Source organism: Mustela putorius, unplaced genomic scaffold (genome assembly GCF_011764305.1).
Source record: "Mustela putorius furo isolate JIRA1106 unplaced genomic scaffold, ASM1176430v1.1 tig00537350_pilon_pilon_pilon, whole genome shotgun sequence".
NCBI classification, from domain to species: Eukaryota; Metazoa; Chordata; class Mammalia; order Carnivora; family Mustelidae; genus Mustela; species Mustela putorius.
This window is the reverse complement of record NW_025422471.1, coordinates 15,153,898-15,181,166: the sequence shown is the minus strand read 5'-3', so window position 1 is coordinate 15,181,166 and position 27,269 is coordinate 15,153,898. Positions and strand designations below refer to the sequence as shown.

Sequence of the window (27,269 nt, the reverse complement as noted above, 5' to 3'; positions counted from 1 at the left end):
GAAACTCTTTATTTTAGGTTTTAGATAAACAAAGCATCAAAAAAATTTTTACATATATTTTTCATTCCTATGAATTTTTCCTTCAAATTATCTCAATTATTCTAAACACTATAAACTTAAAACAAATCCTATTTAACATGGGTTTAAATTATTCCTGTAGATTTGGTTAGTGGGAAAGGTTCTGATGTTTGAAAATGACAGAAAAAGTATTTTAATTTGAGAGAATTCATCCAAGTATTTATAAAATTTTAAGCAGTCTCACACATGGGCAACGCAAATAAATTGCTTGATCTGATGAACTTTCAAAATGTATTTTAATCTCATTCCAAAAAGAAAGAAAATTTCTAGATACAAACACAGCTCATTCAATCACATTTAATATACATTCAGCAACTTAAAATATTATAAGGATCCAATATTTTCACCTTTTATAATCTCAATATATTATATATTTAATATATAATATATATACAATACAATACATACAGGTAGTCAGCAGGATTAAAGTATCTTTTTAAAGTCTGATCAATATTGATAAATATCTTTAGACTATTAAAAGAACTGTATTTAGGATCACAGAAAATAAAATAAAATATGGGAGTTCCAAGCCTATTAGACTGCAAATATTCATATGGCCAATCATTTTAAAAGATCCCTCAAGTTGGACAGAATATATTTTAAAATAATACTCTTGCTACTCTCAAGCAGCAGTACTTATAGATATTAAGCATGTACATCTGCTTTAAATTTAAAATAACTATGCAGCTTTTTTTTACTGTAATATACAGTAGCTATTTCTTCCTTTCTGTTGGATTTTGCTATTGTTGTTTGAAAGGTTACCAACAGAAGTGACTCTAGCTCCTTTCCCTCTCCCAAAGCATGGCTCAGTTTGAAGACTGTTCTATATAGGCAGCCACTATGAGTATTAACAGTACCTTTACACCATTAAGAACAATTAATCAATAACTGGAGTCATATGAGAAGTTTCAAAGACTGCTGGAGGTTTCTGTAAACCAAGGTAATCAAAGTATTACCCCTGTAGATAGCCCTCTCACATCAGTTAATACAAGGAGTTAAAATTCCAATGCCACAGTATAGCAGTTAATAATCTACTCTGTAATTTTAAATATTATACCATTGATTCACCCTGAGAATACAGAGGAAGAATTTAAAACAAGATACTCTGATATGTTTTTTTCCTTTGTATTTGCTTTCTTCTGGTTTCCGACAGCCCTTCAAGGGCACAAGCATTTCAATTCAAAGTGTGACTTGGATATCCTTTTTTGTTAACTGAGATTCATGCCACAGTCAGATACTGGTGATAGAAAAGCCCAAAAAGGCTTGTAGAAAAGAGACAAGCAGCAATCCACCAGGTCAGAAAAGACAGAAGTCCTCGAAAAAGCAGAGGAGTGAAAATATTTTTTAAGCTGCTCAGTGCCACTGTTATTTGTGTAACAGTTACCTTCATCTTCCCATCAGCAGATGGTAATTCAGAGTAAACAGAGTTGGAGGGTAGACTATTATCCACTGGCAAGGCAGAGATAGATTCTGGATATATCCCCCAGGAATGATTACCTAGAAAATTCAAGACACAAATAAAATTTGAAGACTAATTCCAAACCCTCTAATTAAAGAAAGAAAGAAAGAAAGAAAGAAAGAAAGAAAGAAGTTTTAAAATTATACTTGAAATTAAGAACAGGAAGTTTAGTGGCATAACAAATTACTTCATGTTGAAAATAAAGTAATATAACCTTTGTACATATCCGGTAAAAAATTCATTTAACCTGATTAGACTACAAGCTGGTCTTACCAGTAAGAGTACACATAAAAATCTAATTTACTTTTAACTAACTGCACTAAAATCTGGTAAAATAATAAAAACAATTCTTTTCCTTGTATAATACATTAATCAACTACTTCTACTGGAGTGACAGGTACAAGCTCAGTAACTTCTTAGAAATCTTTTCTACCTCTAGAATATCAGAATAAATTTCTTTCTCAGAAACTATCTATGATTTCAATGTGAGAGACTATTAATAGCTTCCAGAAAGTTTTCATCATATATTTTCCTATGTTGGATAGGATATGAGTCACATAATTTATAACTGAGCTACTTCTTTATGTTTCATAGATTCCTAAAGGCCATTTATATCTATTATCAGCTCTATAGTATCTATGAAGCCCACCCAAATAATACTTTTTTAGTTCCTTTGGGCTTCTTAACCCCCCCACACTGTATTTCAAAAGGGAAATAATCAATAAAATAATGAATAGTTCTCAAATACCACCACACAGGAACTTGATAGTTTAGTGAACAGACTTATAGGAGAACTTCGTTTTTCTGCTGAGAAATCTTTATCCTATCAATATCTAAAGTAGAGCTCACTAAAGGATCCTGGATTCATGTAAGTATACAACTACCTTATAGTAACTGAAATGATCAAGCACTAACAAAATCTTTCATCACCCTCTTAAAATACAAAATAACTAAGACCAAGAGTGCTCATTCAAGTTTCTCAGTAAATACGGGAATTAATCTTTAGCAAATAATTCTTATAAGTAAAGCATAATATTGTAAAACTATATGGACCTGAAGATGACGAATCAACTTTTAAAAGTTTCCCATGTTTCTTTTTAGAACTCTCCAAGAAAATAATTTAAAGAAGCATATTTCTTTGTAGGTAACAAAACGCAGTATTAATTATAGGTAGAAAGTCAAACACATTTCCCAGTTGCCAGGGCAAGCCTACCTAGTGTTTTCAAAAGCAGAGTTGTGTGAAGCAGCATTACCAGAGGTGCCACATACTGCAGGGCAATGACACAAAGGTAATAAAAGACTCGAGCCACCTGCAACCAACAAAATTCTTAAGTATCTAACACTGGCTGACATGTTAGGAGTGAATTAAACTTTCATATAATTGTCAAAATGAACTGCTTAAGAGATAAGTAATCCCATCACGGGAAGGAAGCTAAATGTTATTAGGTCTGCACTTCATTATAAATGCACCCAAACTGACTTCTGACTTTGAAAGGCTCAGTTTGAAGATACGTTTTAAATGTGGAAATACTAAATTCCTTGAAAATAGTTAAGTGGTTAATATAAATTGGAGAAAATAATCCCTTAAATTTAAATGGTATATTCACTTATATTTCAAATATGAAACAAAATGTTAGAATCTCTAGGCAGACATCAGAAAATCAAGCTAAATAAAAGTAACAGATGAGTCATAAAACCCTCATAAATAAAAACATCAAGTCCCCAATTCTGCATGAACATATATAACTAAAATTTGAGGAAAAATCATAGAGAGAACAAAAATATGTAAGGAAAAACAATAGGAAAGTCTCTGAATCTTGATGAACACCCTGACTATTAAAGAATATGAAAAACAGAACACCCAACACCAGATTTCTAAAAAAGACATGATCGGTTATACAAATCCAATTAACTATAATGGTGGATGGACTCCTGGCCCTTTCTTTCTCTGGAATTCCCATTAAGTTAAATATTTACATTTCGTGTTCAAATACTTGGAATAATGTTACATGTCACTAAAACTAGTATTTCCTACCCCATAAGTCTTGAAGGCTAGACAGTAATATATTGTCATGTCTTCCAAATCAACTGGGGGTCCCATTTAGCAATAGTAGATATACCATAGCATTGCAACCCAAACTAAAGGACTTGAAGTACTATGGCAAGAAGAGGACTTGAGACTCTTTCTTAAATTAGCACCAAAATTGGATTGCGGGCTCTTCATTATCTGTCAATTTAAGATTATGCCATTTATTTCAACGGCAGGAGTATTGTGGGCTAACATTACTATTAAGGAAAATTAAATGCTTTGTTTTCTTACAATACAGTGCTTGCTGTTCTTCACTTGACTACAGTACGAAACTTACCATTTTCTGTAGCTCAACTGTACTTATCCGCCCTGCTTCTTTCTTCATCTGATCCACACATTTCTGGGCTAAATTTAAGTAAGCTTGCAGGTGACTGCGCATCATGGCCAACCGCAAAGCACACAGCAGGATTATTAACCAGAGTCGCAGAGTATCGAATGTAGCTTCTGTCATTCTACAGATCAAAAAGTTGACATGGTGCTCTCAAAGACCAAAATACGTTAGCATGCTAGTTAAATGTGTCAGTGCTCACCATATAAAATATAGGATATCTATACTTAATTACAGTTGGAGATATAAAACAAAAGTATTCTACTACATTACAAACTTATCTATATAATAATTTGACTTGTATAATAGACCTAGATAGAAAATTGTATCATTAAGAACAGTAGTAATAGATATCTAGAAGAAAAGTGTAGAAAGTAACTGGGATCCTCTTCACTCTCTACCCTCCTCCATGGAAAAAACCTGGTTGTGAAATGGAGAGAGAAGCTGGGTGCTGTTAAACTGGAGAGTAAGAAAAAGAAAGAAACCACAGGAGATTGCCTGTGGGACTATCAAGTCAACAACCCATGCCTACAGTTTTGTCTGATTATACAGATATTTGAACAGGTTATCAGTCACTCTGCTGATTTCCTGATTGGGATCACAGGAAAACCAGATTCTGATATATTATGAAGAAATTGGATGTCTCAGATTCCTCTCCAGCAAGTTATTTAAGCTATGTGCTCAAGCTGGCTCAGTTGGGCACAATTCCTCAAGACTAAATGAGGATTCCAGGTAGAAGAAGTACCCTTACGATATTTTTTTCAGTTGACTGACAAGGGCCCCTTAAAGGACTATAGAAAGAAAAGGTAATTTCTGATGTCCTTTGTGGTTTAATGTTTTCAAAAGGCCAGGGTTTCTCCTTTGATAAAAGGTAACACTGTGAGTAATTTGAAAGTAACACCTAGACCATGCTCCCTATCTGTTCTAAACTCTAGCACACATCAGGCACTTAATACAGAACAGCTGAAATGTATGAACTTACTTTTAAATAAACATGTTGTAAATCTGTCAAGTTAAAATTACCATTAAGACTTACTTGTGTGTGTGTGTGTGGGGGGGACATTCTAACCTCAATGAATGCTTCCCTAGTTCAAAGAGAATTCTTAAAAAAAAAACAAAACAAAACAAAAAAAAAAACAAAGTCCTGGTCATCACTGATTATATTCTGGAAGACAAATATGTACCAGGCTCTAAAAGAAATACATAATATAAAATGTATATTGTGGAGTCAATGACTTGTCAAGGTTTTCTATTTTAATTCTGATGAGGCAGAGCCATGAAAGAAATATGGATTAAGCATTTACTTCCAGCTGGTTCCAGTACACACATTCTTTCATTTAATTCCGATGATAACTCTGAGGTAGATACTATTATCTTCATTTTCCAAATGGGGAAACAGAGGCTCGGTGAAGTTAATCTCCCTCAAGTGACAGTTTTAATAACGGGCGTTCAAACCAGCTTTTTCTCAATCTTTCTATTACTCTAACATAGCTCTATAAGGCTAATGAGGTAATATGTTAAGTACAGTTATTAGTATCTTTTAATAAACTGTTTGTGTTTCCTTACATCTTCTTTTGTTAAAAGGGGAATTATGACCTGTATTAGATAATAATGTTACGGCATTTTTTTGGATAAGCATGATGATAATATTATGTCAGAAAATGTCCTTATTTCTTAGACGTACATACTCATGTACTTAGGGGTAAAAATGTTAAGACCTCTACTTCACTTGAAAAATTACTTCATCAAAAAAACAAAACAGGGGTGCCTAGGTGGCTCAGTGGGTTAAAGTTTCTGCCTTCGGCTCAGGTCATAGTCCCAGGGTTCTGGGATCGAGCCCCGCATCGGGCTCTCTGCTCAGCAGGGAGCCTGCTTCACCCTTCCTCTCTCTCTCTCTGCCTACTTGTGGTCTCTGTCTGTTAAAATGATTTTTTAAAAAATCTTTAAAACAAAACAAAAAAGGGGTAAAGCAAATATGGAATATATTAATATCCCTTACAGGGGTTGAATGAGTTTCCATTTATACTACTTATTTTATCCTCTTAATTTTCACAGTTAAGAAAAAAAGAACTGAAGAAACTATCTTAAAAATAGGGCCAAGACATAAAAATGTCAGGTAACAACTGGGTTAAGCGAGAAGGCAGAAAAACTTAGAAGTATACAAGATAACTGTTAATGTATATTAACATTCATTCATTAATGAAGATCATAAAAAAGTTAAATGATGATTTGTAGCTTGTTTTAGAACACAACTTTTAGCATTTCTATTAATGTTTTAAAAATACAGTATTCTAGTGTTATCATTAAAAAACTTAAATTACAGTATATACCACTTTGGAAAACAGTTTTGATTCTATAAGGAATCAAAAATTAGCCCTCAAATACCCATACTTACAAAGGGACACTTTCTTTACCCAATGGTGGGTTCATAATGTAGTCTTTGGTGATTGGTTTTACCCAGAGCAGAACCATAAATAAAGGAGCCAAGAAGTTGATATGAAGTAATGTTCTGAAAGTATGTAAGAAATAAATATAAAAACCCAGGAACAAAATACACTAATAAACTACAGATACTTGGAAATTACAAAATGAAGGTAGAAACTTATTTTCAGTATTCTGTATTAAGGTACTACTATCATCATTATTTTCTATTTATTGTTATCACTCGACACGGATTTGAGCCCTTGCAAAACTACCTCATTATCTGAATTTTTCAAATGAGAACATTTAGATTCAGGAAAGTTAAATGACTTGTTCATGGCAATATTACAGGTTAAAGGCAAATGTAGCACTAAAATCTAAATCTGTTCAGTTCTATCCTAGTGTTCTTTAACAATCCCCTACTATATCCCTGATTCAATACACAGGTATTTAAATGACTAACTTTACACAGTCAATGAATCCAATAGATTTTCAGTATAGAGGCATCATCTTTTGACACTTTTTCAGCACAAGCTAAAACAAAGTGCCTCCTTATTATTTACAAGTGAGAGAGCCAGTGACTAGCAAGGTCCTTAATACTAGAAGGCTTAAGGCACATGGAACCTACCACAACAACTTACAATTAAGGAAATTTTCAATATGCAATGATCATGTATAATGTTTTAATACACTGTTAAAATCATAAATGATTCATATATTTTAATTTCTTCATGAAGTACTATGAAGTTAAATTCCCTATTCTACACATACCAAGAAAATTTACATTACTCCAGAAAGGCAATATACCTAATACACCAAAAGGTTTTAGGTCTGAGCTATAATTTTATTGTTAATTATTGTACCAAGTTTGTATCATACAAAGACAGATGACTGTAAAGACTATTCTTATTTCAGAAAAAAGGCAAATTCTTCTATTTTATTACCATGTCCTGTTTTCAGAATTAACCAGTGAAGGGCTGAACTGGAAGGTTTTAAATACACAACACATGCACACACACACACATTTCAAAATCTTCACTACAGTGAAAATGACAATGATCTATGTAAGGAAAACAGGGCAATGATCTACGTGAGGAAAACAGGGCTGCATCAGAACACCTCACAGACAAAGGTGGAACTTCGGTTCTAAGCTCTGGCATTTAAACAAGTACTAGTGCCTAGACACAGGGCTGAGGAGAACGCTGTTCTTTGTGCCAGTCATGCTATTCTCACACCAGAACAAGGTTGCCCACACTCCTGTTATCATGGCAGAGCGCTGTAACACAATCGGGGGCTGCAATGAATTGAAAATAAAGCTCCAAACCCCAAAGGGGGGGAAAAACCCTTAAAAAGAAGCTACATTTTACTGAAAAGGAAAGTAAGATGTGCCCCCTCCCAATCATAAACCACCACTAAATGCTTTAAATGTTTTTATAAAGTGATCCTTTCATCCCCCAGCCTGGGTAAACCACCACCGGGTGCAGGGAAGAAAGCAGCAGTATTAGGTATGCAGTGTTGCTAGGGAACACTCTAGTATCAAGGAGCAGCCCACAGCGGTTTCAGTAGCTGGTGAAGGGCTCCCCTCCACCCACCCTTTCAGCTTATTTAAATCCTAACACTGGGGTTAGTGGACTGAAGTGTATGTGTAGGGAGGAGGGGGAGAACCCGGTTTTGTTTTTAAAAGAAGCCATTAGAGAGATGGATGGATGTTGGGAGAAAGGCAGGATGCAGCCAACAGCATGCTGAGTAAAAGGAGGGGAAAAAAGAGGAATGAAGAAGTGGGTACTGGGAGGTGAGAACAGGTAAACACGTGTGCGCACAGACAAGTGTGCGTGTGCACAGACACCTGCACTCATGTGCGCGCACGCACACACACACACTCACAGACAAAATATGTACAAAAATGGAGGTTAAGGAAAAAACAAAAAATATTCAAAATTAAAATAAAGGAAAATGACATACGTAAGAGAGAAGAATGTGAAAAGACTACAAAATCAGCATCATTAAATACAGTTTTAAGGGCAGAAATGTTAAGAAAAATGATCAGAGAAACTCAGAGTATATACATATATCAAAATGGAATGTTCTCAATTTGGGAGTCTACTGCAATACATAAAGACAAGATGGAAATTTGTGTCTGGATATGAACTGAAAGATATAAACCAGCCATTCTGCCAAGGTGTCTAACATCAAGAAAAAACATCTGTAACAACCATGAAAAATAGAGTAAATGGGCTTTGAACTTTATGTAGAGATTCAAATATGATTTCTCCATTTGAGAACTGAAATAGAATCTGGCAGTTAAAAGTAATCTATGGCATTTAATACTGTAGAGTATCAGCAATCCCCAAATAAAATATTGTTTTAAGTCTCATAAGCCAATCAGTAATACAGGAAAAACACAAATTTATGTAGAGTTAACTTTCAAAACACTTTTAAGTAAAAATTAAGATTTACATAAAATTTAAATATGTTAATGAAAATATTCTGATTTAAGTGAATTACCATAGATCCTCAGTTCAGTTGTAGAGATTATGGTATCATAAACACTGACTTCTAACAAATACTGATATTTCCTTTTTTTAACAAGTAAAAAAGAAATCTAGTAATTGTTATGTTTTTAGTCATAGGACTTAAAATTTAGAAGTGAATAAAAGAAATCTGCTTAAAAAAAAAAAGAAACCTGCTTATAGAAGTAGTGTGACATCAAATGGTTATTTATTAATTTTCAATACAATAATTTATGATTTCATTACAATAATATACCTTCATTAAGATGAAAAACATATATTTATCTGCATGTGCTTATGTACATTTTCCGCTTACTGTGTAATTTTTTCTGTTGCCAAATTCAGGGCATCCAGATGCATTTGAGCCAGTCGTAATCCAGGAAATGTCAAAAAAGCCCCAATGAGTGAACAGAAAATAGCCAGGAAAAATTTGAAAGTAAGTTTTGAAACAGGACCCCTAAATAAAATTTAAAAAAAAAAAAAAAGGTAGTAAGTTCTGTAACTTTCTAGGGATTTCCTTTCTTCTAATTACTTTACAAACCACAATTCATAGTAACAAAAACTAAATAAACTTTTACAAAAAAAGACTATTCAGACTCAATTACCTACAATGGATTTTGGTGAACTAGCATCTCTAGCCACACTGATAACAACACAATCTGCATATTCAACACAGAATTTGATATATGACTCAGATATATGGCTATTTAATCTCTGGCGGCATAGAAATTAAATCAAATAAGAGCAAATCCAAATAAGAATTCTATCAAACATATTAACTTTATACATATGTAAACATTAGAAGTGAGGATATTTCTGAAAGTCCTGAAAAAAGAACTCTTTTCAAGGATTAAAAATACAAAGCCACTTAAAGTAAATGTTTTACAAAAAAATGAAAAAATTTAAACTTCAGTGATACTTAGTATTTTTAAAAACTTACTGAGATTCTAAACCTTGCTTTTCAAGAAACTGCATCGCACTATCTGAAAAATTTGTAAACCCTGCAGGGGAAAAAAAAAATTATTCTTAATATAGACTCTTTCTTAGGAAATAAAATGTTAGGAAACAGAACATCTTAAATCGTGAAGTGACTAGTTTAGGCTCTTTCATGTGCTAATTAGTATGCCATAATGCAATAAAATTTGGTTATTAGCAGGAACAGTCTTTGAAAACATCCCTTTGATATTTGTACATTCCATAAGTGTGCATAAAATTTGCATCAAAATTTGCATCTTTATCTATGTGAATAAACTTCAGCACTGCAGAAACTTAAATTTAACTTTAAGGAAAAAATGAGGGGACAGCATTTTGGAAAAAGCTAACAAAAAATTTAGCTAAAACAAACAAAAAAAGAAAATTAAGGATAATAAAGGTTAATTATTTAGAAGATTACTGTACATCTCAAATCTAATTTTAAAAACATCAAATATAAAACATAATTAAATGAAGTAAAAAATATTAACACCTGATAAAGCAAAACTGATTTTTAAACTTGTATGAAATGATTACCTGTTTCGAGTCCAAATTCCAGATAATTCTCTGTTACAATCAAGACGGCCATTGCTTTCACAAAGAAAAAAAATCCAAAGGTAACACAGACTGATCTCTCACCACCATCTTCTACTTTAAAATAGTGTGTAGTTAATGAAAATAGAACTTTGCTGCAGAAGATAAAGTTCAGGAAAAACCGCAGGTAACTTTGTGGGAGTTAAACAGAATCATCTTTACAGGACTTAAACTCCAATAACATCTGACTACAACATTTATTTTGATTCTACAACATGCTTATCTACAAGGTGCCCTTTGGAAGGAAGTGAAAAACTAATGAAAATCTGATTAGTCTTTCAGGAAATAGGACATAAAAACAAAGCAAATTTTAGTGAAGTTTGTAACATTTTAAAATTAATGAAAAGTGCACATATACATGTTAAGCTGTAACTAGGGACAGAATATATTTGTTTTATCAGATTCAAGTTTTATCAGGAGATTATTATAATAAACTTATGAAATAGGTTCTCAGTGACATGAAAAGCCAAAGTAGAGGTTATTTTAGGGAACTACCTTTTCTTTGGCATGTTTTTTGAGTAAATTGCATTTAGAATTAAACACACAAACAAACATCACAGCAATCATCAGTAAATCACCCAATAATTCAAAATATGAGAATTATTAATGGTCACTGATAAGCTGGTATCATCATTTCACAGATTGCCATCAAACAAAACACCTAGAGAAAATAAGGTCCAGCTGAGTACTCAAAAACAGCCAAAGGTCCAACATGCTCAGTTATTTAAAAAAAAAAAAGTTTTTATGTAAAAATATTAGATTTTTTATCTGAACTCCCCACTCCTCCAACTAAGTAATCAAATGAATATCAAACCAGTGGATAATGCAAAGCTAGAATCCAGATTTCCATTATATTAAATTGTTATTAAAAGCATAAACCTGCCAAACAAACTAATGAGGTACATGCCAAAAAAAAAAAAAAAAATCTAGAAAAGCAACTTTCACATCAACTCCATGTCAAGCATGGAAAAGAGTAATAGCTGTCATTTAGTACTTGCAAGTGCTAGGCATTACTAATTAATTTCATCCTCCCATTAGGCAACTATTACTATTACTTTACAGATTTTTAAAAACTGTGGCACAGAAAAGTAACTTGTCCAAAAGCACACAACTTACTTAGAGGAAGTAAGGATTTAAATCTAGGCAGTCTAGATCCAGAATGTTCACTTAATACTGCCTATTCTAAACTGTACATAGCACCTAAGTCATGTGGTAGTTTAGCAGTAACACAAGAAACCTAAAAACAGAGCTGCCATGAAAGATGTGTACAGTTCAAACATTCTCATGATCAGAAGAATCCTTCACGGAAAGCTGGGAAAGGATAAGAACTCTCACCCTTGCTGCTCAAAAAGCTGTTCTTTTTTGCCCTATTTAAAAATGGGTTAATAGGGCGCCTGGGTGGCTCAGTGGGTTAAGCCGCTGCCTTCGGCTCAGGTCATGATCTCGGGGTCCTGGGATCGAGTCCCGCATCGGGCTCTCTGCTCGGCAGGGAGCCTGCTTCCTTCTCTCTCTCTGCCTGCCTCTCCATCTACTTGTGATTTCTCTCTGTCAAATAAATAAATAAAATCTTTACAAAAAAAAAAATGGGTTAATAAACTTATTGCCCATTCTATTTTTTTTAATACAATTTAGCATACTGGATAGAAATGTAGTGTCCCAACTGCTCTAGTTAAGGTCACCTATCCAAAAGTAAGACAACTTAAAGGTAATAAAGATAGATGACTTTTGGGCATTTTTCAAATGGAACTTGAGATAAATTTCTATTGGAATGTAAAGTCCATTAAATCAAGAATTCTTCTCTCTTGTTCACTGCTGTAGTTAAAGTTCCAAGAAAAATGCCCGGCACATAGTAGGTACTCAAAACAAACAGTGAATGAATTTTGCCACAGAAATGTTTTTACATGGCAGCTTAGGTAAGTAGAAATAGTATTAATTCTATGCTGCAAGGGTAAATAGATCTTTTGAAAATGATATCAAAAACACACTTTTTTCCTGGGACAATATACTCAAAGTAAAAACAAACAAAACAAAACAAAAAAACCCACTCAAGGTAGAAAAAGTTTTAGTCTAAAGATCTGTTTTTATTATTGGTAATAACAAAAATATAAATTATTTATCACCCATGGTTATAAATTTAAAGGACTGCCTCAGTTTTATAAAGGGTATGGCGTTGTTTTTAAGGCTTACTTAGCGGGTAGTTTCCCCTTTAAAATGTTAAAAAAAAAAAAAAGGTAGTACAGGAATAGCTCATCTTTACTCACTTGTTTCAGATGAACCAGGCCCCCAGAACAGTATGTGCTGGGTATTTTATTAACGCCCTTTACTCGGTTCATTTTTCAGTGAGTAGCATCCCCTCCCTGCCTTTCACTGTTCTCATCTCTTCATGTTACTGCAATACCAGATAACCTCCTTTTCACATAAATCTCTCTTCTTTTTCTTAAATACCATGATGCAAGTTAAATACTTTCTCTAATCTGTTTTCCTAATTACTTATTCGTAATAGCGCTATTTTCTTTGGACAATTATGGTCTTGTATACTATGTTACAGACAAAATGAACTTTCATTGCCTAATATTGCTGGGGGAGATGCCATTTATAGCATTATTTCTTTAAAAAGGTATTATTTTATTTCTAAGCATTTTAGAATACAGTCTACAAATTAGTTTGGAGATACTACCTACAAATCACTGTATAAGAAACTGATTTCAAGTAATATATTTCTTCATAGATTGTAATATTTTTATGTTATATTCTATAAATACCCAATTTGCTTCTAAGATAAGACAAAACCAGATATTGAAAAGCTAAATGATAACCCCTGAACTTCTTATATAAAAGACTTCTGCATGTTTTCATATTTACTATAGTGAAAACCTGCTTTAGGGTATTGTAAAACCAGAATACACATACAGAACTTCAGCATACAACTTCTGAAGTCATTTACCAGGTATGTTAAATGTCTTCTTATATCCACCATAACTCAAGTTAAATATATACTGTTTAAGTATCTGAACTAATTATTTCTTTAATGTTATAAAAAAATAAGACTAATAAATAAGAAAATGCCATTAGTTTAGTTATTACCCTCAGCAAATATTCAGTATTCTATCACCAAGTTATCTTGCTCAATTTAAGTCTGTGGTACTCTAGTTACAGAACAGAGAAATATGAAACTCAACTGAAGTGAAAAAGCTAACCCACATAATAATAGATGTCAGTTTCTATGATATTGAGCACTAAGGGGAAAGGGGAAGCTAAATTGTTTTTATAAATCCTCAAGTCTTATAAATCTGAAAAACCAACAATCTCTGCAATTTACAGTAAGAATTTCAAGAGTGATATTTACATTGTTCTTATTTTGCAGTGCCATATTTTGTGACAGTCCATGTGTTATCCCTTCACAATTCTTTCTTAAATCAGCCAACATTATTGTACAAGTTCTCCCTAACATATTTGTCAATCTTCTTCCTATCTGGGCTAACAGCTACTAAATCATTTACAAGCAATAAGAGTATATCGCACCATTGCAAAAGTTAGCAGGACTTTGTAATATTCAGCTTAAGCAGGATTGTTAAAATGATAGTATGTCAATTTCAATTAAAATGATTAATGAGAGATTAACAAAGCATATTTAGGTTCCACATCATTCTAAGATGTAATATGAATTATTCTTTAACTGTTTTACAACTTAATCACTGCATATATCCTATCATTATATTTTTCTCAGAAAGTAAGAATATTTTGATTTTAGAGTTTTTGCATTTATGCTCTCACATCAAAGACAAACACTGGTAGTCTACAGCTGCTTAAAGTATAAAGACTTTCCAAAGGTTGGGGGGGGAATGGTTAAGACTATATACACCACACAGGGCCCTGACAGTAATCAAGAGTTTCCAGCAAGGGATCTGCCCTGCCATCAACATAGACCTGTTCCATTAAACTGGGTGAAAATACATTGCTTGTAGTGAAAGATACTTCTGAGAGGGGTTGCATTTGCATACAGAGAAAAAAGCTACCAAGTATTAACCTAAACCACCATGCATAATCTAAGCTTGTGGGACCATTTTCTAATTAACAAAAGTAAAAACATACTGTAGCTTAAATTTACATTATGATTCAGTTTCCAGTAGTTTACTTTTAAAAAACTACAAAATTAAGACCTCTCTGTTTAAAACTTCCAAACATCTACTCAGAGAAGAAAAGTATTACACACATAAGCTCCTATTATATAATTATTCTTTTTTTTTTCTAAGATTTTATTTATTTGACACAGAGAGAGAGATCACAAGTAGGCAGAGAGGCAGACGGGGGCGGGGGCGGTTGGAGGGGAGGGGAAGCAGGCTCGCTGTTGAGCAGAGAGCCCAATGCGGGACTCGATCCCAGGATCCTGAGACCATGACCTGAGCCGAAGGCAGAGGCTTAACCCTCTGAGCCACCCAGGTGCCCCTATACAATTATTCTTAAAATAATGCATTAATAAAAGCATAACCTCATTATATCTATGATTAAGTGATATCAATCACTTTATTAAGAGCTGAAACCAGGTTAAGTGTTAACATTATGAAAGCAATTAAAAAAAGATCCGACTTTTTCAATAAATAGGACTACTAAAGCTTTTCCCCATGCAAATCACTGTTTTTCTTATAATGAAGCAGAGAATCTATCTCTGAGTACCAAGTTTTCTAAGAAAGCAAGTTAGAACAATTTTACAAGTCTTTTAAACTTCATCTTAACTTTCAGCATTAAAGGAGTGAAACACAAAACAATGTTTAAGATTGATGATGAAATTCTAGAATACGGATGCTCCAATTTTTCCCTCTAGGATAATCTGAATCCTATGTTCCTTACTCATTTAAGTCTTCTCCAAAACTTAAAAATAAAAGAAACAACATTGGTGGTTCATTTTACTATATCAAACACAATACATTCACCTCTTTCTTGGCATTATACACTGGGAAAGAATAAGGAAAATGGAGTAAGATTAAAAGCAAAATACAACCCATACCTCCCCCAAATCACAACTGAACTGCTTTTGAGAGCTACCTATGCTCTCTCTCATTGGCTGAGGGCCCTAAGCCCAGGCTGGAAAAACACTGCTTCATTTTTACTGAAAATGGATACAAGAATCTAGAGACAATTTCCAACTCCTTCACTTACAATGAAAAGCAAAACAAAATCTTAGCCAAAAGTGCTATGAAATGACCAAAATGAAATTTCTCAAATATTACACCCACCTCAATACTTTGTTACCATAGAATAATTAAATTACAAAATATGTCAACACTCAAGGGAAGAAAGTAACAAAATTAGATGCAATGTAATCCAGACAGGAAGCATAATGTTCCTTGTATCACTTCTACCTTAATATATTAACCACAAACACCTAAAACTGTTATAACCTCCACACCCTCAATTCATATTGAATATTGGATGAATCTTGAAACCAAGTTTCTATTGAATCCCATATGAGAACAAAACCTTCCCATAACCCACAGTGTAAAATACACATACAATATTCTGAAATGTAATATTATGATCTGGCTACATCCATATGTTCAAGCTTTCATTCAACAGTCCCCAAGCCTCTACTTAAATCAGAATGGTGTGTTAACATTTTCTAAAGGTAACAGCTATACTGTCTTGGATCACAACCTATTATCTGAACTACTTTATTCCCTTCTACCTACTCAAAAACAGAAGCTCTATATCCTTTGTAAAGCTTACCATTAACTCTCCAGCCCATTGTCTCTCTCTTCTGAACTCACAGCATCACTATTCAAATTCACCTGCTATGTTTATCAGATGCTATCTTTTAGGCTCCACGCCAGCATGGAGCCCAATGCAGGGCTTGAACTCATGACCCTGAGATCAAGACCTGAACTGATCGAAGAGTTGGATGCTTAAGTGACTGAGCCAGCCAGGCGCCCCATCATATGCTATTCTGAACTATAGTGTAACACAGATGGAAAGAAAGCATTCTCTAGATCTAGGCTGCCTGCTTGAATCTTGGTTCTACTCTTACTATGTGATCCTCCAAGTAAAAGTTAATTAACCACTCTGTGTCTCCAATTTCTTCATTTGTAAAATAACAACTAATACATCTAAAACCGCAGAGGGCTGTTCTGAATATTAAAGATTTCTTTGTAGTTTTTAGCAATAATGATGTTTTCTATATAATGGAATAAAATAATGAACTTCAATACCAAAAAGTTGTATGAGATTGTATACAAGGACAAATAGATTATACAATAATTAAAAAAAAAATAAGTTAATTTTACTTCATATACAATTCCCAGTTATATTTCAATCTTTCAACCTTTTTTGTGAAAATCTAATCTAGGAGGTATAATATTCTACATAACAGCAGTGTCATGTCAGGCTGAAGAGAGAGGAAGGGAGCTGACTTCTATGTGAGTAGAAACTGGATGCCCAACTCTCCACTCCCTGTGCAGTCATATAACAAACTTCACTGTGACTCCAGCAGAAGATGAAGATTTAGCCTCTGAAGAAACTGATTCTGAAGTACACAATTTACATTAAGGCAACTGTACTGAAATCAGAATAAATGAAAGCCTACATACTCAAAGGTGTTCTCTCACCTTCAGAACATGTGCAGCAGGCTCACACCCTCAGGTGAGGAGAACAGACTCTATTCTAGTGAAACCAAAAGGCCCCAAAGAAAAGACCAACAGATAATGACATTACAGTCTACCCAGAACAAAACTAACTTCAGCATTAACAAGTTTTTATCTCCATGAAAGCTAACCAAGCCCTATTTACACAGTTTCCAACTCACTTGTAGTGTCTGACTCCTAACCATGAAAGAAAAGCAAGGAATCTACAGACATTAAAGCAGGGATCAGAAAACTTTCTGTTAAGGAACAGACTGTAAATATTTTAGGCTTTGTGGATCATCAACAGTCTCTGCAGCATATTCTTCTGTTTTTTAATCATTTTTAAACAACCTTTAAAAATGTTAAAAAGCATTCTCAGCTCAAGAGCTATACAAAAACGCAATGCAACTCAGAAGCAGTAGGCCAGTTTACCAATCTCTGTATTAGAGGATAGCACCTTATGTAAAAGAGAAAAAAACAGCGTTGGGGAAAAAGTAACTTGGAGAAAAGAAAGATGATAAAGGCAACAGAGTGAAAATTTTTTACATGTATGTTTTTATACACAGATATCTACATATGAGATGTATCTGTATTTCATAAAATTATTTCATTAGGCTAAACAAAAATCAATAGAACAGGCAAAATCATTTTTTTAAAAGATTTTATTTATTTGACAGAGAGAGACAGAACAAGAGAGGGAACACAAGAATGGGGTGTGGGAGAGGAAGAAGCAGGCTTTCCACTGAGCAGGGAACCAGATCTAGGGCTTGATCCCAGCGCCCTGGGATCATGACCTGAGCCAAAAGCAAACGATTAATGACTGAGCCACTCAGGTGCCCCACAAAATTTTTTAAAGATTTTATTTATTTGAGAGAGTGAGTAAGACAAGAGCGAGTGAGCACGAGACAGGGCAGGGACAGAGAAGCAAACTCCCCGCTGAGCAGGGAGCCTGACGTGGGACTCAATCCCAGGACTCTGGGATCATGACCTGAGCCTAAGGCAGATGCTTAACTGACTGAGCCACTTAGGCGCCCTAGGCAAAATAAATTTTAAAAAATAGGTTTCAAAGATAAAGTTGAGGCAAAGTTCCATCAAGCATAAACTATGACAAAATGAGAGGATCAATCTGGGAGGTATAGTATCTGACTGAAAGAGAACAGGGAGTGGGGAGATTACAAAAGGGAATAAGTTATCAAAGACAACATAAAAGATATTTCCAAAATCAAAGTTTCTAAATTAAAATAGCCTACCAGAAGCCCAGCACAAAGAATAAAAAAAAAAAAAAAAAAAAATTTCTAACAGGTATACGATTATGAATCTTCAGAAACCAGTCAGAGAATACTGTAAAAACTTCCTGAGAAGAAAAATAAAACAAATCACATGCAAGATTACATATCATGACACTGTACTTAACAGTAAAGTCTGAGGTTGAGACCAATGAAACTTCTTCAGAATTATGAAGAAAAATATCAACGACCTGTAATTCTATATCCAGGTTAACCAGAATACAGAATTAAGACACTTTGCAGACTGCAGTCTAAAACTAGTGACCGTGAATGCACACCACGTCATCAGAAAGCCCACCAAAACATTTGAACAAACCAAGAAAGAGAAAAACACTGAATTCTGGAAACGGGAAATTAAACTTAGGAGAAAGGCAAAGAAAACACCAAGATAACAAAAGTATGTCCCAGAATCATGGCTGTCTGGCAGGCCTGAGGCCAATCCTCCAGCTAGAAGCTAGAGAATGAAGTCTTTAGGAAGGGTATCTCCACAGGGAAGGGGAAACGTGTGGGAACTAATACAAGTTATAAGCGACTTTGTGGAAAACAATACTGAGAAGTTAGTGGAATTAATAAGAAATACAAACAAAAATAAGTAAATTTTTAAAAGTAATGAACAAAATTACACAAGAAGCTACAATACTTTTTAATGCTCAGATATGAGTACTATTTACATAGGTGTAATAATTACTGGCTATTGAAACTTTTCAGTAAAATTGTGAAGTAATTAACTTAAAGGAAAGGAAGCAGAGAGGCTGGCATAATTTAAGGAAAATCCTCACCTATCAGAACTGTTGAATTAACAGTTAGTAGTACTAGCATTATATTTAGAAACACAAAGATCTTTAAAAGCCAAAATAACCAGCTAAAACACGAACAGAAGTGGCAAGGGGTATCAGAGAGTGGACTTAGTTTTCAAGACAACGTATTAAATACTTTTGTCTATATAACCTATGTGTACACATTGTTTGACAAACATTAACATTTGAAGAAATTCAAACTAGGCTTTAATAAAGTCTTGATCTACAACATACCCCCCCACCAATGCCAGAAAAAAAGGTACAATGTGTCCTGGAGTTTAAAAGAACCTAAATAACTATGAATTTACAGCATAAAGCACATATGTTTGCTTTCCCACCTTTTCAATCTCATGCACTGAAATTATTTCCACATCCTATTAAAATATAGTGAAATGTTAATGGTAATTAGTATTAACCAACTGTTAGAAATGCTTCAATGCCATGAAACTGTTATGATTTCAATCCTATTTAATCATCTACTGGCAAAAGCCTGATGTATACACAACCCAGAAGAGAACAGAACAAACATTTAACTATTTTATAAACAAGTAAACGGGCAGCTTTTCCAAGAGTTCTACTCTTTCTCCAAAAGAAAAATATCTGGGGAGCCTGGGTGGCTCAGTCGGTTAAGCATCTGCCTTCAACTCAGGTCATGATCCCAAGGTGCTGGGACGGAGCCGCATGGGGCTCCCCGCTTGGCGCAAAGCCTGCTTCTCCCTCTCCCATTCCCACTGCTTGTGTTCCCTCTCTCGCTGTGCCCCTGTCAATAAATAAAACCTTAAAAAGAAAGAAATAAAGAACGAAAGAAAGAAGAAAAAGAAAGGAAAGGAAAAAGAACAGTATCTGTGTATTTTCCAGCAATAACCCCTGTGCCTGAAAGTTTATTCCTGGCCAAAAGAATTATGCAAAGATCTGCTGAACCAACTGAAGTCTATCATGGGATTTTATTTTGTAGACTCTTCACCATGTTTCAACTCAAAACTCATCTGCTTGTTTCGCCAAACTTTTGGAGCAATGTATATTTTATTCAATTAATATATAATAAGTCCAAACTTGTTAAATAGTACATAGTAGCAGACTAAAGAAAAACTTCCTATGAAGAAAGACTTTTGTTAGCATTTGACATATCAGAATATAAAACTGGCTTATTTTTTGAGCAGGCGAAATAAGTACACTGTGGTACCCCATTTAGAGTTCCTCACCAGTAACTGTGGTAACTCTATTTTGAGACCACTTACAGACACTCTCTATACTAGCTAAGATAGTAACAAAGTTTTTGTTGAGCTACTTACCAAATGTCTCTAATACCTAAATATAATAGATTATTTTGAAATAGGAAAAATCCTTTTATGCTCTAATCCCATGAATATGCTTACTAACTGTAAATTATTCATATAAAAAATAAGTAACAGACTATACCTGAAATATGATAGGAATGGCTTTCAAAATTAATTTCTCTAACTTAGTTCCTTTAAATCTGTTCTTTTTTCCAAGTAAGATACACTTACTTTTATCCTTTCATACATAAAAACAACCTGATAATGTAAATAACATTATTATACAAAAAAATTAGGCTTCTATATTTACAGACATGTATTGCAAAAAACATTGAAGACAAAACATTTCCTGATTTATAATCTAATGGAAATAATGATCAAGTACTTTAAATAAACTCTTCTACTACCTTTATCTTGCTATTATTTTCATAGATCATCCTGTATATTAGACTTTCATAAAGAATATATTAGTAAATATTCAAAACAGCAAATGCAAAACTACTGATACAAATAGTCATTTTCTTTTAATAATTTTTCTTCCTTTTTAACCCCTTAGTCCCAGCTGAATGGACCACATACTTTAAAGGCTAACTTATTTTACTTTAGGTAACAAAATCTCAACCCTTAAAATAAAAACAATGTTAGAGACAGGATAAATTTTTTTCTGCCAAATGGCTGACATTTTTAAAGTTCTAATGTAATATCAACATTTTTCACAACTGGAATTAAGCAACTATACAGGCAAACACCAAAATTTCAATATGTAAGAAAAATCAAGGACAAGTGGAAAGATTTAATCAGTAGGAAATATCTTAAATATATTTACCTTTGAGCTGGAGAAAGAGCTTTTAAATGATGAATAGGCTTAATTTTTAGATCTAAAATGGCAAATTTCTCTCAGATCTAGGTTAGCAACTTACAGAACACCTACTTATAAAGACACTGTTTTAATTTAATTTGTACTTGCATTATTTTAAAGACCGAATTCTCATATTAAGAAAATGTCTTCTATACCCTAACATCCTGAAATTATTCAAAGATATTTATCAATGCTTTTTCTGAGAAGGAAGGAAATAGAGATCCCATTATGAAAGAATTTTGTGGCCAATACATGAATCTAATGGATACTATCCTAAGAATAAACATAGAGGTTTTCCAGAAGTTTCTCAAATTTTTTTCAAAAAATTTATAGTATTTTTTAAAAAATATCATCTTTCCACACAACTAAGTCATTTTCATGTAAACTGAAAGTTTTCTACTCCATGAGCAATTATAGTCTTGTTTTTGTGACAACTAACAATAAAAAGGTTTCTTCTATTCAATGGCTAACCCTCTTACAGCTATTTTTATGTAAGAAAAAGCAACCAATAACTAAAAACACATTGTACTTTGCACTGTCACTGCAAAGCCTAAAATCTGTATCAAGAATCTGCTACAGTACATACACTGAAAACTAACAAGTACATTAATCCTTATGACCTATCAAGTAAAATCATTTTAAGATTTGAGTCTGTCTTCCAACTTAAAAAATAGAACAACCAACTTGAATAATTTAAACTAAAATGATCTTTTCATATTTTCTTAAAAGAAGGTTCAATTACTTTAAAGAGAAAACAGTGCACCTAAATTTCTCTCAGAATTAGGCAAAAAACAAAAACATAAACAAAAAACCCCCCAAAACAAAACCAAAACTATTATGCATGTTTAGAATTTCTCCTCAACCTAGCCAGATTGTAGAAGGAAAAAACAGTCACGGATTTTTGGGAGCATAAAATATAGGTTTTATTTAAAAATAAGCAAGCAAACAAGAAACTATTAACTAGTCATCTGGATTAAAATAAAGCAAAATAATGAAGATTATCCTTAAACTTTTAGGTGTAGGAGGAAAATTATCACTTCCTAGCCAAAAGGGGGGAAAAAAGTCTCAATTATAAATTAATAATCCAGAAATATGGGTTTTATCTCCCAAAGTAAGTTCGCTGTTTAACTCTGGGCTTCTGACCTGAAAGGCAAATAAACTGGCAACAATGGTTTTACAGAAGTTCTCCAAAAGTCTGTAAAAGAAACAATCTTTGACATACCATGCTACGTACAAATTTTTAACCAAGTACTTTGGTTTAGACTCAACAGCTTTTACTCTGTTCCTTTCTCACCAGGAGACTTGATGGCTTACAGATGCAGTTCACTTCAGGGTTTAGAGTTTCATTTTTCTTATTGATATAAAGCAGAACGTTTTATAAAATACGAATACAGTAATTTAGAATCCCTGAAGGAATTTAGAAAAGGTGACCAAGTTGTGATGGTTTGCTATAGCGGTCTATTTACTAGAGCAAACAAATATAGCATTTAATTTGCACACTTTAATTTACAAATCTACATATAGAACTTAATATTTAACACAGAAAACCTTAGAATTTATTTCCATTTAAACCATTCCCAACTTTTGGCACTGTATGAAATTTGCATGTCTGGCAACCAAGGCAAATTAAAAATTTAAAACATAGCCTTAAGAACATACATAATAGGGTTTTGTACCTTAAACCATCCACATTGTAAAATACAAGCAATGTGGAAATGTGACTAATGATCCAGTCCTTTAACCAAATATAATAGGACTACTGAGAAGCTCTATCATTCTTTGTAGAACAGCTTTCTTCTCACTCAAATTCACGTAATTGACTCAATATTACTGTGTGATACAGCTTATTCATAAGACAGTTTCTTTGGGAAAAAAAAAAACCATCGATTATAAAGTATTTTAATTTTAAAAAGTTTTACTTTTACCAAAGGATTACTGAATTTTTTTGTAAGCATCATTTTTACCTTTTGCTTTTCCTTTGTTCATAAATGAAAATTATATTATTTCATATTATAAAATCAGGAGACATTTCTCTAGTGCCTCTAAGACTTCATGGGTCATCATGTAGGAAAGACAATTAATACAACTGTTCCATCCTTACTCTAAGGCTTTCTTTACCCTTTGTCTTCCCCATACCATGTAACTCAGCATAAATGGTCCTGGAACACAGACACTCGATCAAATGAGGTGGTTAGAATTACAAACAGGCAAAGGAGTAAAGCTGAGAATGAGCCTGGGTTTAGGAGTGAGGCCAGAAGGTGTAATAGCTGAGATGCATGTACAACTCTGTCGAAACAGAAAGCAGAGCTGATGGTAAGAGACAGCCCAGTATTAGGTACGAGGGTTCAAGAGCTGAGTGTCACACATTAAAAAAAAAAAACCTCATTCCTGGGCTTTTACAACTTTCAAGATTTTGTATAAGTTGTAATTGTGGTCCTACATGAGTATGTCAAATAAAACTGATGGGGAGAAAAAACCAAAATGACCATGTAATGAAACAGTTTTCTTTCTCACTTTTAAGTGAGCCAATTGTTTAAGTTCTACATGTCTAAATTTGGGACCACATTAATAAAGGACATTTTATCAGTTAACAACTGCAGAGAATTTCTGAATCAATTGATGTATGTGTGACTCTGGAATTAAGTGGAACTATTGTCCTATGTAATCAATGGAGACATGTGTTTGATTAATAAGTAGGCACATACAATAAGAAAATGAAGAGAAGCCAGACAGGGGTCACTGCAGTTACACACTGTTCATACGGTGTGAAAGGCAAACCAGATATGTTATAACTAAAATAAAAGATGGGCTATAAACAGACTCCTCCCTGACGTTAAATCTGGAGAGCTCACATTGAATTCTGGATTCCTGCATACCACTGAAGGCAGTAGGTCATTTTCTCACATGCTACAAGATCGAAGGAAAATCACATACCTAAACATACACACAATTCTCCTTTCCTTCTTCTTCCCTATCCCCTTTGTGCAGGGTTAAAGTTGGCAGAAAATAGCTTGGATTCTAAAGCCCTTCAGCACTTTCTGTCTTCTCTAGGATGGCGAGACAGCCAGCTACCAGATTCCCGCAGAGAAGCTATTGTCTGGAGCATTTCACAAGTGCACTACTTAAAACTAAGCAGAGCCAGTTCGGTGCAGAACACTGTGTGGGACCTTTGCTCTCGCATTATTAGGCATTACTGAATGAAATGAAAGATGAAATTTATTCACATAAACAATAATCTGAGTAGCTCTTAAGAGGTACATTTTTCTAATTTCTCTGGTAAATAGGTATTAAGCGTTGTAGAACATTAAATAAAACTGGATATCAAGTATGCATTTCTACATAAATACCACAAAGACCATTTTAATATCCTGCCATCAACTATGACGAAAATGAAGAATATTCCAAAATAAGCAGTATTTCAGAGAAATATTTTGAAGTATAAAAAAAAAAGTAGTCAGCCAATGCTAATTATCAAGTTAAGATATTTTTAGTGTGTTTATGTAACTTGACGTCTACGGCTGGGTCTTTATACTGACTGCATAGTATTTTTACATATTTAACACTATAGAATTAAAAAGTAATATTCTAATTGCTTATCAACTTTATCTCCTCTTGAGATTAGTATAGTACAAGATATCTGGGGATGTTTCTCAACTGACATATATAATCAGTATTTCTATCCAGCAGAATATATACATGGTGAAGATGTCAACTCTTAAAGACTTTGTTCTGGCTCTTCTGGCCTACATTACACCTAAATCAACCCAAAGAGTCAACAAGGAGCATAGGGATGCTGAATGTCAAATCCTATCATGTATTCAAAATAGTATCCATTTATATTTTTAAGACAGTTCAGCAGTCTCTAGTTGAATGTAAAAGATGTAGGATATGCATTTATTCTGCTTACTCCCGAAATCTGACTAAACCATATAGCAAAGAAACTAAAAGCCATCAGAAACAAAGAAGAGGAAAAGATGACAGTTGCTAGAAAAGCAATGTCAACAAAAGTTTGGAAGACAGTCTAAACAGATGAACAAGCAGTAACGGATTTAGGCCTCCACTTTCTCTGTTACGCTGGGGTCAACAAAGGGAGAAACCCAGTAAAAAGAAAGCCAACTCATTCATAAGCTCTGGAAAATTCAGAAAATGGAGACAGCAGGGACCTGTGAAGAAGTTGCAGGATGAATGAAAACAGGATGATAGGTTGAATGACTATATTAGCAATAACCAGACTTGCCAGAGCTTTTCTTGCCTAATCATTCATATTAGGTGATGGCCCTTCCCCAATACTGGCAGAATCCAGAAGAAATACTATCTGAAGATAATACATCAGCAAAGATCTGGCTTGGAAGCACCAGGCAAAACTTAGGGTGACAATGAAGACATGAAAACAAGAGGCACTGGGGAGTCACAGAAATGCATTTAAATTAATGCCTCTACATTAAATATCTGAGCCTTCTTCCCCAGTCAGTGCAACACTGGCTGTCAGATTTATACCCCAAAGATGAGAGAATGGACAATTCTTGTTGGAGAAAATGACAACCCAACAACCTGCAGACACTGATATTAAGAGGTCCCCCAGGATATTATAAAGTCCCCCACTCAGTCATCTGCGAAAAAGGCCACTACCAAGTTCCAGCCACTTGTACAAAACTTTTTAATTTTTAACTGCCTTCTTCTTAAATATAATCAAAAGTCATTCAACATTTTAAGACCAATCTCTAACATGATGACAATTAAAAAGGCAGGGGGGAGGGATACTCAGAAAATAAACAACACTAGGCATAAATTAAAACTTAAAAGATACTAATATCCTTAGAACTAAAAAGATGTTACACAACCATGACACAAGAATGATACGGAAATAGAACATCAAAGTCTTCAAAATTTTTTTTAAAAGTTCATATAAAAAAATTCAGCAAAAGGTTTAAGAGAAAATTAAGAGAAAAATCAAGAAAATAAAATAAATGGAAAAAGGGAAATAATATTAAAGAACCATTCAAAGGAAGAATAAGTTATTACAATGAGTCCCTGAAAAAGATGACAGGAAACAGAATTTTATCACAGAGTCAGTACAAAATTTCTGGAAAAAAGTGTAGATTGAGCACATCCACTGACTTCTGGTTTCTCCCTCCACACCAAAATGACAGTATATTAAAAAAAAATTGTTTTTACGTACATAAATAAAATGAGTGAGAAGAAAAAAAGCAGGAAAGTTCCTCTAAAAAATGACAGTATCTTTATTTAGAAGGCGAGGTGAATGGGAAATGATTAGTGATAGATGACAAGCCACATGTATGTGCCAAGTCCTCATTTACACAGAAACAGTTATCAGTTAAAGCCAAAAACTAAAATCAAGTAGGAGCTTTTTACCCACATGGAAATATTCATGTAAATATCAAACAAAAAGGAGCTATCTCTGGAGAAGCAGAAACGGAGGAGGTAATGTTTAATTTTAATAAAAGTAAGGTAAAAAACTGCCAAGTAAAAAAGGAGGAGTCCCCAGATTTAAAAGCTAAACCTAGAATTTAACCCAATTAATGATGAAAACTTCAGAATACCAAAAGAGAAAAAGTATTTAGAGGGTGGACGTAGAGGAAAGAGAGGCATATGCAAAGGGCAGGAAGGCATCGAGTTTTCTCGAGAGCATTCAAAACTTTCAGGAAAAACTCTTTCTTAGAATTTGTACTGAGCCAAACTATCAACTGAGTATGAGGAGAAAATAACTTCAGGCATGCAGATTTCAAAATTAAAAACACCCCTTTCCAGGGCACTATAGGGGCAAGTACTCTGCCAAAGGTCAGTCAACCAAAGACAAGCAGATCATGTGATCCAAAAAGAGGCACAAGGAATTCTAAGGGAAGATAGTAAAGAAAATCCCAGGTTAACAGCTATGCAGTTAAGTTTACAGAATTGAGAGCTCCAGGAGGCTATTTCCAATGGAAAACAAAAATGAAATGATGTGTTTGAACTACTGAGGTTTAG

At 33.8% G+C, this 27,269-nt stretch overlaps 1 protein-coding gene across 6 annotated transcripts in view; it reads right to left on the bottom strand.

Annotated features, from left to right (window-relative positions):
- Positions 1–295: 295 nt before the first annotated feature.
- TMEM161B (transmembrane protein 161B) overlaps positions 296–27,269 on the bottom strand; it is a 67,275-nt gene continuing 40,301 nt past the window's right edge. For 4 of the 6 annotated variants that reach the window (XM_004759115.3, XM_013059779.2, XM_013059780.2 and 1 more), the window contains 7 exons: positions 10,395–10,546; positions 9,826–9,886; positions 9,202–9,342; positions 6,350–6,463; positions 3,904–4,078; positions 2,751–2,847; positions 296–1,575 (listed from right to left, as the gene is read on the bottom strand). In XM_004759115.3, the coding sequence (XP_004759172.1) occupies positions 1,298–1,575; positions 2,751–2,847; positions 3,904–4,078; positions 6,350–6,463; positions 9,202–9,342; positions 9,826–9,886; positions 10,395–10,546 (1,018 nt within the window). In that variant the 3' untranslated portion in view covers positions 296–1,297. The remainder of the gene's footprint in view (positions 1,576–2,750; positions 2,848–3,903; positions 4,079–6,349; positions 6,464–9,201; positions 9,343–9,825; positions 9,887–10,394; positions 10,547–27,269) is intronic. The other 2 variants (XM_045074403.1, XM_004759116.3) reach the window with 2 other exon arrangements.